At 43.6% G+C, this 15,184-nt stretch overlaps 1 protein-coding gene across 2 annotated transcripts in view; it reads right to left on the bottom strand.

Annotated features, from left to right (window-relative positions):
* Positions 1-393: 393 nt before the first annotated feature.
* Positions 394-15,184, bottom strand: part of mmp16a (matrix metallopeptidase 16a (membrane-inserted)) — a 76,129-nt gene continuing 61,338 nt past the window's right edge. For both annotated transcript variants that reach the window (XM_026179200.1, XM_026179201.1), the window contains 4 exons: positions 11,122-11,260; positions 5,824-5,974; positions 5,158-5,273; positions 394-2,736 (listed from right to left, as the gene is read on the bottom strand). In XM_026179200.1, coding sequence (XP_026034985.1) covers positions 2,402-2,736; positions 5,158-5,273; positions 5,824-5,974; positions 11,122-11,260 — 741 coding nt within the window. In that variant the 3' untranslated portion in view covers positions 394-2,401. The remainder of the gene's footprint in view (positions 2,737-5,157; positions 5,274-5,823; positions 5,975-11,121; positions 11,261-15,184) is intronic.

The following is a 15,184-nucleotide window of genomic DNA, read 5'->3' as shown; positions in this document are numbered from 1 at the left end:
AGACCAAGTGCCAAATTGGGAAAGCCAAGTTTCCCTACAAACTGCATCTCCTTTCCAACTTTTTAACCAACCATACACACATCTTATTTGTGTGATACAATAAGAAGTTCATTCACTAGTGTGGGCGGGTGTTTGACAGGTCCACAGCGCTGTGTAACTTGAACCTTCAAAACATTTAATTAAACTTTGAAACTGTATATTTTACGTTTGCTCACCAAGAAAACATAAGAAGCTTTCACACTTTAGATTGAGTCTGCAATAATCTTATGATATTTAACCCTATAAAAAAAAAACACTAAAGCTAAAAGGATTTAGATGCCTGAATGAAAATTAACACGGTTTCAAAATGCAGTCTACCTGCTGAGTTTAAAAAAACGAGTAGAAAGTTTGAAGGCGGTTCTTCAATGTATATTGATCAGTTTATTCATTCAATCGGGACATGTTTTTCTCTTGTCCCAAAGTCTTACACAAACAAGTCATCGTGACATGTCCAAGTTGTTTTGACCAGAAAACAGGAAAGAAAGAAAAAAAAAAAACAGTATGTGATCATGAAAACAAACACACATTCAAAGACTACCCGTCATGTCTCCATGACACTACGTGTTTGGTTCAGGCCAATTTGACTTGCCAATCACCCAAATGTACCACTTAAATCTTTTACAGTTTGTTTGTCTCGGATTTAATTGTAGCTGGAGGAAGGCAGGCGGTGGGACCGGGGTACACTTAAAAGATACAAAAGTGAACATAAACAGTATTTTTAAGAGAAAACTTCCTCCTCGGCTCGATGGGAGGGAAGGGGGTCAAAGCCATGTTGAGCAGAACCGATAGGGTCGTACAGTAAATGCTTGCATGCACGTTGACACAGGCACTGATCTTGACTTGCTGTCTCACTTCAGTCTTCAGACAAGAGCATTCTGGGAACTGTGAGCTCTCTCAAACAAGGCAGTCAACAGGATTTTATTATTATCATTATTTTTAATTAAGTCCATTCACAAAAAAGAAATAAAAAAACCCAAACAAACAAAAACAGAGGAATATGGGCCAAGGACAAATCCAGAAACAAGACTCCTGTCAGCCTGTCTTATGGAAATATCAAAACTAACAGTAACAAATACCTTAACACACAAAAATAGTGGCTTTACTCCAGAACCTTCCAACATCTTTTTTTTTTAGTATACAATACATTACTTTCAGTACAGGCTGGACCTACTGTATTAATCTGTCCAGAATGGCTCAGCAAGCCAGTGCTGAGGATTCTGAGTAACGTAATAAAATTCATAAAATACCAACCACAAGAAGCAATTAAGCAGCTTCTTTAAAAAAAGGAAGAAGAAACAAAAAGAAATAATAGCGGTATACAAATTAAAATAATAAAAAAAAAAAAGAAAAACACCAAGAACAGCAAAACCAAGCACAAGTAGTATGATGTATAATTAAGGCGAGTTAAAATATTGCAGAATAATTTGGCCCCTGTGTCTCAAACAGACTGCCACAACAGTCAGAGCTCCCCCCAACTCGTAATCGCTGCAAGGATCCAGAGAAGGGAAAGAAGGAACTAAAGAAAGAAAGAAAGAAAAATGTGATCCTCTTTGGAGAGAGATGGATTTTATTTGGTTTTGTTTGGTCTCTTCTTCAGGGATGTCTTAAAGGGAACAGTGAGGACCTCTTTTCTCACATGAATTCCAATAAAAAAAGAAGAAAAAAAGAAAAAACAAACAAAAAAACAGATGAATGATTGGTTACGTAATAAAGTTGTGTTTATCTGAGACTTATTTTTTTATTTTTTTATTTTTCTGAGCCCAGTCTGAAGCTGGAGGAGGGGAGGGGCACGCGGATCAGAAAATAGAAAGCTGTTTATCAACAACCTGATATGACACAGTTGACAATGCAGTGCCCTGTGGGAAGAGTTTGTTCCCCTGAAAGTCCTCCGTCTGAAAAGCAGTCGGGCAAAGAAACAAAGAGGACGGGGATAGGAAGTCGAGTTTCTGAGATACAAAGTGATGCTGACCCTCTTGTTGATTTTTTTTTTTCTCATTATTTTTGGACCGGGATCGAAGGTCACATCCGACAAAGATCCCCCTCCACAAACTGTCCCTCTGGGCCCCGTTTGTTAAAAAGGCTGGGGGCTGGAGAAAGTCAGCTTAAAGTCCTGGGAGTCGCCTTTTTTTAAACGCGGGATCACCGTCAGACTTCTCGGCTGGTTCTGCAGGTCTGCACGAAAGTTTCGATCGCCGAAGAGGAGGAGGCGTGGCTTGTTGTTTTTCCCATAAAGCTGTCCAGTGTCCACCGTCCTCCTCTCTGTGAAAAGTGGGGGGCTGTTGTACTGTTTTTCCACAATCCTCTTAACTCCCACCCTAGCTCTGCCCTCTCGTCTCTTAACCCCACCCCCCTCCAAAAAAATTCAAACCCATTCCTGCATGGAGCGTTTGCAGTACAGTATGTGGCGAGGCGTGCCCTTCCTCTTGAACTGCACCACGGTGTAGACCAGCACCAGCAGGCACAGCGCGAGCACGCAGGGGATCACTATGGCGATGGCCTTCACCGTGTTGGCCTCGTTGTCCAGCTCGATCACCACGTCCGAGTTGCCGTCGTCGGCCGGTGGGCGGCCGGGGTCGATGGGCGTCAGCTCGCAGCCCATGAAGTCCTTGAGGATGGAGCGCGGGTAGCCCGGTTCCACTCTGAGGAACTGGTTGCTAAACTTCCAGTACTCCTTCCCCTTGTAGAAGTAGGTGAAACCTGAAGCAAGGACACACGCACACAAAAGTTGTTAAAGAGTGATTTAGCACGTTTTCAGCTAATGCTCAGCTCTGTCAGTACTGTCAAAATGTGCATTAAGCTGTCACCGAAAAGCCATCAAACTGGATATAATGATAACAATTTCATTCAGCTGACGGAAAGGTCACCAGCTAGGGCGAGTGCTAAAACGTGAGGAATACGTCACATTACTAGCTTATAAGCCATTTGCTGTTAGATCCTCATCGATACACGTCAGGCATCATTTTTACTGCTAACATATACTGAAGTAACCGGGCACAACTGTTGCTTTGGAGGAAGCTCTTTCATGTATTTAATAAAGTCACGAACTGTTCAAAGAATTTATTACTAATTGAATCTTTAAAAAAGAAATCACCTTTTATCTTAAAGGAAAAAAATTATTCAAGCGAAGTCAAAATGAAGATAACCAGCCAGTAGTGTGTGTGCTGCTCTGATGCTGAGCCACAGTTTCGGTTTCAGTTCAGTTGTTCTGCTGGGATACCTGTGCCTGTCCCTCAGGACTAATTATACCGGTCATGAAAGAGAAAACACACCCGAGCGGGAGTCAGGCCCCGTAGCTACGCTCACACAAAAGCGCAGCAAATGTCACTGGCAAACAAGGCGCTTTCTAAGCCACGAGAGCGACGGTCGATTTTGTGACGGGACGTGAGGGCGACTGTCCCAGCGTCCCCCAAAGATGCACAGATCCGCTAATGCAGTCGGCCGCCGTGCATTCAGGTGAGAATTTACCCCTCCTCTCCACAACGGCTCCAGCGATGGAAAAAAAAAAATCATGAAGCACAAAGAAACTATTTTTTTGTTGTTCCATGCCCACAATATGTTCATTTCAAACTTTGCCTCCACCGTCGCTCAAATGCTCACTGGGAAAATGTGCCGTGTAAAACTGGTCCGGACAGCCTGGCTGAATCCTCGAGCTCTCCTCTCCCTCGTTGGCCTCCTTTCACACTTTGTGTTTCCCCATTTGTTATTTATGCGCACTCCTCTCTGAGAAGATGAGGAAAGAAATGTTCTAAGTTTCCAGGCGAGGAAGGCCAGCGCTTTTTAAACAACGTGTCGGTTGGAGATGGTATGAGCGAGGAAATGAAACAGCGTAAGGTGGGATTTTAGATGAAAGAGGGGCCGGCCTGGCCGAGTGGGAGACTTGATCACCTTGTCGGGCAGAGCTCTGTCTTCACAACCTGGCCGCGTATAGTGAGACAGGCCAAACCACACAATGCTCTTTGAATTAGTATTTAGAGCTCAGCTGAGTATTGTGATTAGCTGATGAATTACAGCCACTGTCGGGATGCTCCTCTTTCTGATCTGGCGGCAGGTTCTGTCACACTTTTCTCCTACATTTAACCCAAATTAAGCGAAAAAGGGTTTTTTGTTAGAAATAGAAAGATCCACATGAAGACTAACTATACAGCTCCATAACAAGTAGAACTATTCACTGAGAGACACAGAGGGGGAGAGCAGATGAGAGGTCAGACAGGCTGAGCTTGTGTGGGTTAGAACCAGGTCAACGTCGCCCTGGGCTCCCCGCTCCGAAACGTGCCGCCTCATACACACTGTCGTGGGCTACAGTGGCGTGCTCAATTACGCCTGGCGATCTGGGTCAGTGTTATGAGCGGTCCACTTGGCACGCTGTCTCGGCAAACAGCCGGCTCTCTCAATAAACGAAGGCCGACACATTTACGTGCAGAAACATACACAAACAGCCATCATCCGCTTGGATATCAGTCGATCCTTCATGCTCTGATTGATGCCCGCTCCACCTGGCCTCACCGGCAGAAATGCCCAGCTACAGGTCTGGCGGGGGATCTTCGGCACAGATGGCGCGAGCTTTCAACACCACCTGCTCTGTTTTTTCCAAACGACTTGCAGCCAAGACCAGACCCCAAACCCACCTGGCACGGTGCATCCAATGGGAAAAGATTATTTTTGTAGCCTTGCCATCTGAGCGGCCTATCGTTGAGCTCCCGGCGAGATTTTAATCCCGCCTACCCAAGCCTGAAGAGAGTCAGTTGGCTTAAAACCGGAATGAGCACCCAGCGGTGGTCTTGTCCTTTCTGCTTTCCACAGTCCGGCTCCGACTGGGTCTTATGGCATTCAGAGCAGGATGGACCGATTACGCAATATTTTCTTGTGAAACAATTCATAAAAAACAGGGACAAAATGTATTTCTGGATGATCTGACCTGCTTTTTGTTTGGAATACGCAAAAAACATTTCCCTCTGTATTGCATGTATGGAAGCGTGCCACACACTGAGACTCAGTTTAATAAGTGGGGCAAATTTCAATCAATGCTACCCTGCCAGTGACCATCTGAAATCAATGCAGCCTGGCAAACAAACTGCAACTTGCTTGCCAAACCAGAGTATTGTGCAGGACAAATCGTACCATTGGCTTTGTCCACGAAGGCCCCCTGTGGCGATTCAGGCACACCTCTCCACACTGTGATAGGCTTAGGATAGCCAAGGTCCATGATTCTCATTTCCTCATTGTAGCGCCAGTACCTAAACAGGAACAAACGATGAGCCACGGGAAGACAAAGCAGGTACTATAAGGCTAGAGGAACACAGGGCTGAAAATGGAAACAGATGGTATTTTATGTGTATACCTAGTATCTTACTATCACACTGTCAGCTTCCTCTAGTGAGTTAATTCAAATAATACCTATCATAGCAGGTGTGAGAGGCATGGGGAAAATCTAACTCTATCCCACATTTTCCCTGAACCTTTTTCACCCTGATGATGTGGGACAGCAGACAAACAAAGAAAACTAATGAACCGTCCTCTAAGAGGAGTCGCTGACCTGATTTTGTAGCAACATATTACAGATGGTTCTTTAGCACAAGTGTCAAATGAAATCAGGTTGAGAGCGACTCTGTGTCAGATCAGAAACGCTACTTTAAAACATTCTTCCCGTTCTTGTTTAGTTATACTAAATATCCACCAATTTAAGATCATACGCTTCGCTTTTAAGAGACCTTTGCAGGCTAAATTTGCACACGGCTTTCAAGGAAGAAAGTCCAGAACTGATCTAAGACCTCCACTCGTACCCACCTGTCCCCTTTAAAGAAGTAGGTTTTGGCCACATCCTCCCACCACAGAGCGGTGTCGATGCTCTGTGAGGGCATGCCATGGGCAAACTGGGAGATGTCCTTGGGGTATCCGGACTGCAACACCGTGTCCTTAAACACCCAGAACTGCTTTCCTGCATATCGAGAAAGAGAGTGAGAAAACAAATTAGAAGGAAGACGAGTAACCGTGGGGATTACCATACAGGGGGGCAAAAGACCCCAAAACGCACTGAACACACGGCAGGCAATAACCTGTTGCGTTGTATTACTGTATTTGATGCTGATACTGTTGAAAGAGGGAACAGAAATGGTGACAAGCTCCCCTTGCCCTTGCTTAGAGGTGCTCTGGGAACTTTTTGGCGCTGGCAAACTGAGCTGGTAACTGCTCAGCTGTGATAAAAGGAAAAAAGCTGCAAAGCTTGTGGGAAAACTGGCAACCAAACAGTCAAATTAAAACCTTTATTTTTTAAAAGTTTCCTGGATCCATGAAGCCAAGAAAATACTTGGGTTGTGATATTGTTGCTGAAATATTAAAAACCATATATCTTTTTCTGCTTTGTTCCTCGCCTCCATTTTTTCCTCTCTACAGCCTCCTTCCTGTGGAGTAATTAGGTTAAACAGCACATTTCTGACACCGCGTGACCCCAGGAAGTGCATTTCTTCATCAATGGTGGAGGCGTAGGGTGGGTCAAGAGGAAATGTGTGTTGGGGTGTGTGGGGGGAGGTACGTGGCAGAAAAGAAAAAGGGAAAGAAGGAGTAGGAATGACAAAGGCAGAGCAGATGGCGTTTTTATTATTCCCTTTTTATGATTAAATCAAATGAAACGGAGCCTGAGGCTATGAATGTTTGCTGTTTTATGAGCGGGAAAAGAGCAATCATCGGTTTAATATCTGCAAAATACTTACAGTATTTCTTTCAATAATCGCGGCGCTGACAAAAATAAATCAGGGTTTGGAGGAAAACATAAAAAAGGGCTGACAAGGAGGAGTGTGTGACATGTGCAGATGTCAGACACACACACAGTACGCTTCAGTCACCTCTGAAACTCTGTAACATTCAAGACATTGAATATAAGTAAATTGAAGTTTTTTAAAGCTTGTTTTTAAGACAAAAACAGAGAATCAAAGATTCAAACCGTGTTTGCAGAATCCGATTAACTGGCTGTGTTTAAAGAGCCGGATCCTCGCGTCTCCCTGGTGTCTAACTAAACACCAATCAGCCTGAAACACTACATGGAATTTCTGCAGGGTCAGCTTTACAGATGACCACACAACTTCTTTCTTTCTTTTTTTTAACAAATGCAGGAAATGGATGTCAAATAAGGGAGGCAAAATCCCAGCAATATCTGGCCTCATTCATTTTCTTCACAAATTCCCCATGTCTGACATTTCACCCTAAAGTATTTAAACAATACGGATACCTTAGAGATGGAAAGGTGGAAGGAACAGTAGGACAGGGTGTTGGCTGAATGTTAAATGGGAAGGCGAGACCTGCAACGGCCTCTTTTTTTCTCAAAAGGAAATTCCTGTCATTTCAAGTCATTCTCTCTCAGCGCTCCGCTCACCGTGGGTCACGCTTCCTCCCGGCCTTGATACGCCACGCTAACACGCCACACCCTGAGGTTAATAGTGACCCGTCCCCAGAAAGAATGAGTTCAAATTGATTCATAAAAAAACTCCCAAACTTTCCCTTCTCTCACTCTTTTTTCCCCCCAATCCCACATAGAATGGGATTCTCCGTTCTCGCTTTCTTTTTTAAATTGGAGTCGACTTGCATCGGCCTCCACATAAAAGTCGAGCTTCATCTTCAGAGCTGTGAGGGCTGCTTTGATGTAGTGGTGGCTCTGGCATCTGCTGCACTGCAGCGACTAATCCCCCCCCCCGCCTGCCTCAACAGTGTATGAAAAGTGTTATATAGGATGAAGATTTGTTCCAAAAAGGAGACGCCTCCTCTTTACACAGGCCACACACAAAAACGGGAAAACCAGGAACCACACATGCGCCTGTGAGTACTTAACTTATTATGCATACGCACGTCCAGTGTGACCCCGTGGCTTTAATGTCTGCTTGAAATCATCGCGTTCAGATCTGGAAATGTATTCTTCGACACGGCGTTTAAGCAAAAATCATCGCAGGCTTTTCCACGTACAACAAACAGCCTATGGAGATTCTAAGTTTGTCAGATATTCTCCCATAAAACTAAAAACTGCTACAACTGCGCCGATGGAGCACGAACCGTGCTGACTGCTACTACTGAACATAAACCAAACATAACCCCCATTTCTCACAAAAAACAGAAGTGTAAACTGACTGCTATTTTGCATGATACCTCCATCTGTAACCCTGTGTTATAAGGTAGGGAACAGTAAATGTACTAAAAGGTTACACTGTGCTAGAAGAGTTCCTGCTCAGGACCCGAGCATTCACCCTTTCAGAGCCAAAATGCCAGGGTATTAATGTTTTGGCTAAAATTAGATGCTCTGTCCTAAATGTTTTATTTCGTCTGGGGCAATGAGCATTCATACCTAAATTCATTATACCGCCCCCTCTTCTCTACTTAATGTTTCAGATTAGAATCTGCTGCTGAAAATATCTTTGTTTGAGACATTTTATCCTGCATTTAGCTATCGAGTACATACAAAAACCTCTTCATGGGGCAACAGTTTTACAAAGAACAGCCAAAAACAGTAAAAATGTTAATAAAAACTTTATATAATTCATGGAGTTAACATTAGCTGCAACACTTGGTAGCTAGCTCTGATGCAGAAGTGACAAGCTAACAGTAAGTGGCTAACAGTAAGTGGCTAACAGTAAGTGGCTAATAGAAAACATACGTTACTGTAGAGTATTATATAAAAAAAAACACTTTTTCTACTTTTGTTTTGCTTTATTAAACTTCTGTTAAGTTTTGAGTGTTTTTGCAGCATGTTTATATTTGCCGGTGTTTTCTTAAATTGCAGAGCATTTGACCTCTCATGGCCACCGTGAATATCTGCACTGACACAATATACCACACAGGAAGAGAGCCAGACATAAGCAGGATACCAAATACCTGTGGCTGTGTATAACTGTAACCAGCACCATGACCTCAAACTTGAAATAAGACCCTACAAGAATACGGAGAAAACCTCTGAGCAAGCATTTGGAAACAGTGGGAGGAAAAAACTCCCTTTTAACAGGAAGAAACAAGAACAAAGCAGAACCAGGCAAAACTGGTTGGGAGTGAATTCAATGACATTTTTAATTTAAAATTCAATGTACACGCCAATACTGGTCCAGCCTACAGCTCGAGTTCAATGTGAGAGTTTTGATCATCTCTAAGTGATTAAAATTGGACGTGATGAGCGAGTGGTGAGTGTCACTGATCTTTTATGACTCTGGAGGGGACCATAGGGTTGCCAAATGAAAATCAGGTTATATTTAGAAAGACTTGAAACTATCAATCAAAGTCATAATTTTCCCATAGATTTCTACAAACCTTTATTCTTTCTGCAACGATAAAAGTTGCCCCCTGCTGGTCATTAGAAAAAATGCAAGTTTAACCTACCACATTAGCCGAGCCTGCGTATTGTTCTGCTCTTAATCTGAAATAAAACAATATAAGCCATGTCTGCATAATTTAGATGTAGGGAGTAGCTTTGTCTGTCCTCTGACACAAAAGCCTCAATCAAGCTCTGATTGGATCCTGCCTCCCAGGAGGAAGATACATACCCCTATATGTGTGCTGTGCATATGCAGGGCGCCTCCGAGTAAAGCTGCAAAAGCCCATGCTAATCTGATTAATTTAATTTCAATTCACAACACAGCTTCTTATTAATCAACATTTCTCCATGTAAAACACTCTTCTTCTAAATCTGCCTGCATGGTGTTGCCAAACTGTGAATGGTAATTCTGTAAGGGCATATAGCCTGATTAGCAATCCACACAGCAGGCCCGGTTCGACTGATGCGTTTAAAATTCATGCTGAACTTCTTGCGTCTCTGAAGAATTCAGCGAGGGAAACAACTAATACACTGACATTGGCGTAGGAACGAAGAGCACACTCTTAATGTATACTGTGTCTGTTTCCAGACCTGCCCAAAAAGCACTAAGCTAATCAGTGTCTCAGCCATGACAGCCAAAGCAGACTCCAACGTCCCCATCTGTGGATGTATTTTAAGAGAATTCATCAGACGAGAGCTGTTCAGAGTATATTCAAAACGCCTGGTTAGACGAGGAGTTAACGTGCCGCCTTCTGCTTTCTGACCGACTTTCTTCCTAATTTTTCTTCCAAATGGTGACAGTCAGAACAAGGCCTTCTGGGAAATCAGCTGCATGTGTTCAAATGAAAAAAGGCATTCTGTTAGTATGAATTTTCTAACTCCACCGCTGCCCAGTAAAGAGCAGGGTGGAGGAGAAGGCAGCGAAATCAAACTTGCAGAGCTCGTGGCACACCCGGGACCAGCAGTCTGCATTTCCAGGAATTGTTTGGTGTTGGAAATAGAAACGAGTTTGAGAGAAGATTTGTAGTTTTTTTTTTATCATCCCAGCAGAGTTTCGTTGTTACCTACGTCTCCTTTCATCAACACACTTCCTTCCCCGCCTTTCCCTGCCTCCCGTCCTCTCTGTGTGTATGCAAATACGAGGGCCGTGTTTGTTTGCTGCTTCTTTTAAGTGGCTTTGCAGCTTCAGACATAATTAGTCGTAAAGCTGTGTTTTGGGGGCTCAGTCTAGATTTGAATGTGAAGACAAATCTTTCAGCAAAGCAAAAAAAAAAAGAAAGAAGAACAATTAAAATCACGTCTCATCAAGCGGCGAGGCTCTCCTTGCACATGCTGTTCCAGTGATTTCCTAGACCTGTGCATACAGATTGTGTTTAACTGCAGTGGACGATTTTATATGAAAATATATCACTGGAGCAGAAAAATGCAACACATGCATTATTAAAAGGCAAAACTGTTTGTGGTAAACTTTCCTACCAAAGCAAAACAACTGCTTTAATCCTCCCCAGACTTGCACTAAACTCTGCAGTGCTCAGAGGGAGCATGATAACATAAAAAAATCCCTCTATTTTCAACATACACACATGGAAATTGAATATAGGAGGAATGAGCGTCCAGCTTATACAAGACGATGACTTGTAGGGATAACAGAGCAGACATGGAGCTACTGTAAGCCGGGACTGCACGGAGGCAACTGGGCTACAGCACTGCAGGATCAGATAAAAAGCTTTATGATGCTTTGCCTGTAATGAAAAACAGCTTTACTAAACAGTGATGGTGGTGGAGTGTAAAGGACTCACCTTTGAAGAAGACAAACTTGCCCTCGCTGTTCTCATAGACTGCGTCTATCTTGGGCGGCAGGCCTCTCCAGAACATTCGGATGGGCATGGGGTATCCCTGCATTACAGAGTTATCTTTCACCCGCCAAAACCAGTGGTCCTGAAAGGGAACAGAGGACTATGTTAGGAATAAATGAGAACCTTTAAAGGTCTGACACACAGATTGTCAGAGGTAGAATATACCCTTAGAAGTTGAAAGCATGATGTCTGCCGTCATCCTATAAAGGCCTTTTTGGCAAAAAACCCCAACAAAAAACCCAACAAAAAGCCCGCTTAGCGAAGATTTAGCTTTCCTCTTTCAGTGCAGCAGCAATCACAGGAAGAATCCAGTGTGTTCTAGAGAATAAGACGCACGCATGTGTGAAAAACATCATCAGAAGACCAAGTAGGAAAAAATGCACATGAATGTTTCTAAGATCCCAAACAACACGCTGCCCTGATCTAAGAACAGAAACAAACTACAGCTATAAGGAATTTCTGCATATAGTGACACAGCTGGCAGTGAATCTATCTGATACGCTGAATTCAGGCCAGCGCCTTGCTTTGCTGCTCATGCAACAAAGCCTGCTGGTGACAGCCGTGATGCTTTTAAGACACACATGTGCTTTCTCAGGTTGTCTGGAAAGCCTCGGCGACTGTCGCTACACATGCAGAGCCTGAAGAACATGCTGGGAAAACCATCAAGTAACAGGGGCAAAAGTGATAGTCAGGAGCTTTATGAGGACCCAAGGGGCTGACTTCTTTTTTTTTTGGGGCGGGGGGACAAGTGGAAGGTGTGTCTTTTTGATGTTGGATGAAACTTGATGACAGAGGGAGCCGGGGAGAGACACAGCTGCAAAAGCCATTAGGACTCAGAAAGATGTCCCACCCTTTGGCAATGAATGGCCAATTGCACCTCCTTAACACGCTGGGCGCTCGGGCCAAAAAAGCCCGACCTCGTAGCGAGGGATGCAGGGGAGACAGCACATCATCGCACCCTGCCTCATTCACAGCGAAAGCTAAATAAACAGCCAATTTATCAAAGACTCTCTGCACAGCTCTCTTTCTCTCTCTTTGTCTAATCCAATTGTTTCTCTGGGACTCTGCACTCTCCCTGGACTCGTCCTCCTCTTTCTTTTCATTTCCCCCTTGTCTCTCATTCCAGTTCCTCTGCTTTTTCCTCTCCTCTCCCACTCTCGCTCCACACCTACTGCCTCCATAGATTTCAGTTGTTCAGCATTTTCTTCTGTACGCGGCCCGGCCGAGTAATTGAAAACAGATCAAAACTGTGAAATCCGAGCCATTTGAGTCCTTTTGACTTTATAAAAAGGGAAAATGTTCTTTCTCCCGCCTGCCCCAACTTCCCACTCCCACTCTGAAAACAAAGCTCGGGCGACTTGTAGAAAATTTCAGCAGGCGCTTCTCAATTACAGGAACGTTCAGAATAATCAGAGCGAGTTCAGTCTTAGCGAAAGATGGAAATATCACACCGCTCTCCGCTTTGAGGAAAAGGGCGGTACCGAGTTTATCAAGTATACAGTCTCGTGGCACATGACGATGCATTCAGAGCGATGAGGCTGAATTCAAATCTGGTTTCTACAGGAATATAAATTCTGCCCTCCTGGATAAATAAAAAAAATCTGGTTCTACCGATGAGTTTTTGTGCTGAGGAAAGTTTGCGAAGCGGATCCCAAACTGCCTCGCCGACAGCTGAACCGAGTGTTTTGTTGGCAAAATCAATACTGCACAACACACTGGTGTACTGCATGAAGTACCTGACCTGCTGAGCTGACAAATCAACAAAACACACACACACACACACACACACGATGGAGAGCACTTTGCACTTCATTAATTCTGAAATGAACAGGTATCTGTTTAGCGCATTAATTCATGAGGATTCTGCCGCAAGATGACTGGCAAATAATCATTACACAGAGACACCAATCAGCAATCCCGACTAAAACCGTGTGCCTAATTAATGCTCGGATCCTCCTCGTTCCACCTTAACAGCTCTGAACCACCGCAGCATTGACACCTGACCTGTGGGAATATCTTTTGGTGTCTGCTACTAGTAGGGGTGGGGAAGATTATTGATGACTGATAGATTCAACAAACAAAACAGCCTCAAGTATCACTTGAGATTTACAGTGGCGCAAAATACTAAAATGAGGCGCAAATCAGCCATAACATTACACTGAATGACTACAAAGAGGCGAAACAACAACAGAGTGAAGCCAAATGTGCCCAGACAGCCAAAAAAACTCGAAATGACTACAAAGAGATGCAAAAAAATCATAAAAGTGACACCAAAAAATGAGAAAGAAATGCAAAAGAACAAAAAAATGCAATAACATGTACAGAAATCCAAGACAATTGCATATGTAGGCAAAATGATTAGTAAAGCGTGCAAGTGAACAAAGTTACACAAAAAGATGCAAAACAGCCATAAAATGACAACCAAGTGACACAAAATGACCACAAAGAGAACACAACAACAACAACAACAACAGCAAAGTGGCGTCAGACGTGTACAGAGATCCAGAAAATCATAATAAGACCAGCGATGCAAACGACCATAAAATCACAACATAAAATGGTAACCAAGTGACACGAGACGATTAGAAAGCGAGGGGCAAAAAAACGATTACAGAGATTCAAAACAACTCAGCATCACTAATCTTTGTGAGCCGAGCTGAAACACACTGGTGTGAATTACACTACGCGTTCACATGCCGACCCTTCACAGCGGCATGCTGGGTACATGACTCAATCAGACTCTTAGAAAGTTCGAGGCTGATGACTTACAGACTTTGCCCCGACGTAAAGCGCCAACACAGGAATGAAAAACAAGAACACGGCACATTTAAGAAGTGACTCAAATCGTTGAACACTGCATAAATACTTATCAATCAATGAAAATGAAAAGAACCGGCGTGAAATCTTTCTGCAAAGGACAAAAGAGCAAGTAGACCGCCCTGTTATTAGCAAAGAACAACAAGTGGAGACAATGAAGCTATTCCGAGAGATCAACGCTTTTTTGAATTTGTTGTGTAAAAATGAGGTTAAACCTAAAAACCTCGACACCCACGTCAGCCCCGGGTAAGCATCTGCTGCCGCCTTTTGTGTTTATGTGCTGAGAGAAGAGGTGAGAATATGACAGGCAGTGATATCTGGATGACAGCCGCGTTGACCTCTCACTCGTCTAACACGACGCACGCACTCGGCTTGAGTCGTCAGCAGAGCACGGGTGCAAATATTTCAGACGGATGAGGATTAAGGTCACAGTTATCTATCTGCTGAAGTCTACTCTGTTCGCTGAGGAACTGAACTCTAGAAGATTTTTCTTAAATACATGTGCGCTGATGCATTTTGTACGCCTTCTACATGGAAATGGAAATGGGGAGGTTTCCATCTCGCTGCAGGGCAACCTGCTAGTGACAAATAAAAGCTGTTTCATTCATTCATTTCATACATGTGCTCAAGGCCAAGAAGCAAGACTGCAGGGACGTAACTGTAACTGCTGTAAATAATGAAGCGCGACCTTCATCAGCGCAACAAAACACGGCAGCTTTCACTTCTCAACCTGCAGCTCTTTCTTTCCGTTAGATTTTAATTCTAATACGCCAGCTTTACAGTTCATCTTTGTGGGGACATTTTCCAATCCAATAAATGTCAGCGTGGCGCTCTGTGCACGATGTAAGCCTCCATCCCCAAAGTCAAGAGTGCAGAACGGTGTTTAGCAGCTCCGGCATCAAACTGCCAAAATGACTGGCTGTGTTATCAGTTTCTGCAATTTTATACTCTGAAATAAACTTCAGTCGTATTTTTTAGAGAACAAAAAGTGATTTCATTGGAAACAACAATTGCAACTGTTTATTTTAACTAGGTGTGTTTATGTTTCGGGAAAAACTATGTCATCATGGGGAAATTTGCCGCTGCTAAAAAGGCTAAAAAGCAGGGGTGTCAAACATAAGGCCCAGGGACTAGAATTGGCCGAGCAATGGCTATAATGGAAAATACGATGGATGGCATAAATTTGTAC

The sequence above is a fragment of the Astatotilapia calliptera genome, chromosome 9, assembly GCF_900246225.1.
Source record: "Astatotilapia calliptera chromosome 9, fAstCal1.2, whole genome shotgun sequence".
NCBI classification, from domain to species: Eukaryota; Metazoa; Chordata; class Actinopteri; order Cichliformes; family Cichlidae; genus Astatotilapia; species Astatotilapia calliptera.
This window is presented reverse-complemented; position numbering and strand designations above follow the sequence as displayed.